The 4945-nt window shown below is 48.5% G+C and overlaps 1 protein-coding gene across 1 annotated transcript in view; it reads left to right on the forward strand.

Annotated features, from left to right (window-relative positions):
* The first annotated feature begins 4423 nt into the window (after positions 1-4423).
* The window catches only part of LOC112905482, a 6639-nt gene continuing 6117 nt past the window's right edge, over positions 4424-4945 (forward strand). The window contains exon 1 of the mRNA XM_025978030.1: positions 4424-4838. Within this exon, the coding sequence (XP_025833815.1) occupies positions 4424-4838 (415 nt within the window). The remainder of the gene's footprint in view (positions 4839-4945) is intronic.

Here is a 4945-nt window from a genome sequence, read left to right on the forward strand (position 1 = left end):
AAGAACCAACATCGTTGTGTTTTGTGTAGAGCTGGGAAGAAGGGATTGGAGAGTTGAAATGAAAGATCTGATAAAAGAGAAGCTGAAAGTTGAAATAGAAATCTTGGAAATTTGGAGAATAAAAGAAAAGATATTTGGTTTGAAGGTTGGGAGCAAAAAATAAAAATTTTGCGAAACAAGAAGAATCTGAGAGGAACAAGAATATTTATTAAGGAGGATTTGACAATAGAGGAGAGAAAAATAGAAACGATTATAAGGCTAACGGCTAATCAAGAAAAGGAGAAGAATAATGGTAAAGCAATCAGGGTGAGTTATAATTAGATACAATTAGGGGAGGTACTGTGGGTATGCGACGATGAAGCGATTAAAATGGACTACCTGCGGTATCTCATCTGGAGTTTTCTTAATTCGGTAATTTCGGTAATCTTCTCCAGCCAAGTCATCTCCTGGTTTACAGCCGAATTTGAGGTCACAAGGCAGTCGTAACTTCCTTCCAAAAAGGACACTGGCAGGTGTTTGGCCAGTCGCTTCGTAGACAGATGAACGGTATGCCGTTAACGGCATTAACAATAAAGGCAAATAGTGGTCCCAGTCCTTTTCTGTGATCCATTACTCGTGGCACAGGTGGTACACTTCTTACACCAATTCTTGACATCTTCCTTACAGTCCACCCAATAAAATCGCTCTCGAACTTTCCCAAGCGTCTTATTCACTCCAAAATGGCCACCAGATGATCCACTATGAAGATATTGCAACACTTCTCTAACCTTCTTTCGAGGAATAACCAGTTGCTTCCTATCTTCCTCTCCATCTGGACATTCAACAACACGCTTCAGGATGACATCCTACAAAACCATTGAGTCCCACTGAGCCCATAACGATTTTAGTACTTGGGTACAGGAAGAAATTTGCTGCCACGTTGGCCGTTTTCCGTCTCTTTTTCATTCCATCATCTTCTTCAAGTCCGGGTCATTTTCTTGCTCGTGTTTTATATTGTTAGATAACCACTCCTCGTTGATTACCGTGACGCGTCGAATTTCCTCTTCATTCTTTTCCATTCGATTACACTACTTGCAGTCTCTTTGACAACATCTTCTGGAAAGTGCATCGGCATTCTTGTGTCCGGTTCCAGGCCGGTGCTCCACGTCAAAATCATATTCCTGTAACTTCTCAATCCATCGAGCTACCTGGCCCTCCGAATTCTTGAAATTCAGAAGCCACTTTAAAGATGCATGATCGGTGCGTAAGGTAAATTTTCGTCCATACAAGTATTTATAAAAATGTTCTACACCTTTGACTACAGCCAACATCTCTCGCCAAGTGACACAGTAGTTTCTTTCGGCTTTTGATATGGTCTTGCTAAAATAGCCGATTACCTTCTCTTGGTCATCTTGTAACTGCGAAAGAACGGCTCCCATTCCCACTTTGCTGGCGTCTGTGTCCAAAATGAACATTCCATTAGGCCGAGGATATACCAGTACGGGGGCTGTGATTAAAGCCTGCTTCAAAGTGTCAAATAACGTTTGACAATCCGAATCCCAATGAAATTTGCAGTCACTTTCGATTAAACGTTTTGCGATCTTGGCGAATCCATATAACATAGCGACGATAATACGTGCACAATCCCAAGAAGCTTCTTATGTCGTGAACATTTTCAGGCACTGGCCATTCCTTCATGGTAGAAAGGCGGTTTTCTCTATACTACTGTCGTTCATCTCTATCTCATGGAAACTGTTGGTTAAGTCTAGGGTAGTAAAATAAGAACTCCTGCCTATGTTATCTAGTATTTCCGTAATGTTTGGGAGTGGATATTAATCGGAAACCGTTTTTCATTCAACTTACTCTAATGGATGACAACCCTCCATTTTTGTTTACCAGAAGCATCCAACTTTTATGGTACCACCCATACCGGATGGAAAACGGCGGTCTAATGATCTTTTGATTTAACATTTTTTTAATTTGATCTTGAACTTCTTTTTTATGAAATTTAGAATACCGATAACCAGTTTATCGCCCTCAAAGTAAAATATGTCCCAAAATTCTCTATAAATTTTAATGATATGAATTTTTTCTTCTTCATTCAGATGCAAGTTTTGAATTTGATAAGACAGGTAGCTCGTCCAATTGTATGTCGGTTTGCTTTATGGTGGTGTTAATTGTTTCATCTGTAGTATTTAAGCAAGTCGTCAGTATTTCAGTGACAGAATTAGTTTTTACAATGCAATTAGGATAACTAAGATTTTGTATTTTAGTCCCGTTTAAGATAAAACACTCCTGGACACTGCTGGGCCTTGGTTTCATCTAATGCTCTCCCTGGCATGACGGGCGGAGTGTTTGTTCGCCGTCATTTGGTTGAAACGGGTCCAGTTGGTGTGTGACCTCTGCAACACCCTGGTGGTTAGGCCTGCCAGAAGATGGCAAGGGAGTCCTGCGGCGGCCAGCTGATGCAGGACTACAGATGTCACGCCAGGAGATGGTAAAAGTCGTGGCCCTGATGGCTTCACGGGGAACCTGAGGACGTCGGGAAACGACATCTAGGACACCCGGGTCGTTGGCGTAGTATGCGACCTTGGTACGATGAGATGAGGGTTTTGATGCCGTCACGACTTGGGCGTCGACGATGTGCCCTTCAGTATCTCTCCTGGCGATGATGTCCGGCTTTCTTAGTCCACAGGGAGTCTGCGGTCTCGGCTCCTCCTCCACTGACCAGCCCTTGACTTCCCCCTCGAGTCCTCCAGCAGTACAAGATGACATGTGCTGCTGTCTCGGTGGTGATGCAGCCAGCTCGGCATGTCACATGCCGGTCGCTGCGTCGTTCTCCTCTAGAGGTCCTGATTCGTGTGGGAAGGGTGTTTATTCGCACGTGGTGATACTGCACGTAGTCCCGGCCTGGTATTTGGTCGGGGTAGCGACGGATCCATGAGTAAGAGAGGGAGCTCTTGTTACATTACCGCAGGTCGCCGCCATCCACGGATTCGTGCAACATCTTCGCTCAATGCCGATGCCTGTCTTTGATGGATGGGTTGATTTCCGTAAGCCCAGCTCTTCGCAGCATTTTGCTAGTCCAGCCCAGCTTACGTTGTAGGCGCTGGGTACGGTATGCTGCCTGAGCTGCTGGCGAGCTGGAATCCCCTAGTTTGCCAAGGATGAACACGATGATGCTGGGGATGCCGGTCAGTAGAGAAGGAACACCGAGGCCGCCATCTGCAGCTGCAGCATAAAAGTAGGGCATCGGTGTGTCCTCGGGAAGCCTGAGTCAAGATCTTATGGCCTTCCATCTAGACGGTGGTTCCTCCCTCATATAGACCGGTAATATAGGCTACGAACCCTTGTGATAGGCTGGCCTGTTGATGAGAGCTCTATGGGAGATGGTGTTGAACGCCTTGGATATGCCCAAGGTGACTACATGAAGCTCTCGCAAAAGTGTCCTCGCCATCCAAATAAGGGCGTCGATCACAGCGGTGTTCTCGGCACAACCATCAGCCGAGATAACGTTGTCAGACGTCGAATAAGGGGAGGTTCTTCAGTCGTATGGCAAGGATGCGGTGCCGGTGGTGGACCCTTCTTCGGAAGAAACACCGTCCGCGTGACAAGAAGCTCGGCAGGGAACGCCCCTGCGGTCATGACGGTGTTAAATAGGAGGCACTTGACGGGCGAGGAGACAGCAAACCAAGGCAAAGATGTGATCGCTTCCAGACCCGGGGAGGAGGAAGATGGAATCTTGATGTTCTGGACCTTCTCACAGGAGATCGGGTCCCAAAGGCTTGCGAATTTTGGGTTCTGAGTGGCACCAGAACGGCCGGCTTATGGGGACGACTTCAGCCTGAACACGTCGGACCAGAACGGATGGAGCTCGTCCAGAACCTCATGGGCCGCTGTCGATCGATTCCTCTTTCATACTGGACTGGACCCTGGCGTATTCTTGTCTCCTCCTTCTCCTTGCGGTCATCCTACCTTCAATGGCAGCAGGGTGCATAGCGGTCTGAAAAAGTGCTCCACGGGTCGCAGGGCGGGCGGGGGATATGGCGCGACGGAACCATGAGATGATATCATCCGTCGGGACATCTCCTCTTAGCAATCCCTTGACAGCGGCGATGAGCACGTCCACCTGGTACACGGGGAGGGGAGACGTGCCTCAGCAATTAGTTTCCGCAATGCTGCGCGAATATCCATATGCAAAGGACTCCGAGGGGATGCCGCCGGCCCTGTGTGACTATCTTTGGCCCGTGGTAGAGTGGCGGTGGATGGTGCGGTGGATCTGGCCGCAGGTCTACTCCTCGGCGCTTCCTCTATGACGATGTTTGGGGCTGCTCGAAGATCGACGAGAGCAGCAAGAACAGTGCTCCTGTAGTCGGGGCGTCTCCTGACGCCTTTGATGGATTCCTGGGTCCTACCTGGAACCATCTCCAGGAGGTGGAGGTTCATGTGGACCAAGCGCCGGAGGGTAGCCTCTGCTTCAGCTCTTGTAATAAGACGTAGTTCTTCGTCACTTCACCGAACCTTCTTCTCCGCGACCTCTATCTCCCTGTTGACGACCTCGAGGTACTTCGCTCTCCGGTGGACTCCAAGACCCTTAGAGCTTGTGAAGGATCGGCCACATTGGGGGCATGGAAAACCATCGGGTGGCGACTGTTCAACGGGAGGGGGGGCATTGGATGAAGCAGCGGCCTCGGTTGTTTCGGCAGAACCGGCGCGCAGTGGCGGACGCCAGCTTATGCCTCCTCTTCTTGTGGTTGGAACTGCTCGAAACGATGAGGGCAAAAGGGCTGAAAACCCCAGTGCTCCTGTCCTCAGCAGAAGTTGTGACTCCCTGCCCGTAGGTCGGTCGGAGGCACTTGGTGAATATATCACCTTCAGGAAGCCACATAGAAGCGATCCGCCAATTTAAAATCAATATACGGCATACGCTTAAATGATACGTCTTCACCTATGTGATAACCCTCCA

Source organism: Agrilus planipennis, unplaced genomic scaffold (assembly GCF_000699045.2).
Source record: "Agrilus planipennis isolate EAB-ADULT unplaced genomic scaffold, Apla_2.0 scaffold455, whole genome shotgun sequence".
Taxonomy (NCBI): domain Eukaryota; kingdom Metazoa; phylum Arthropoda; class Insecta; order Coleoptera; family Buprestidae; genus Agrilus; species Agrilus planipennis.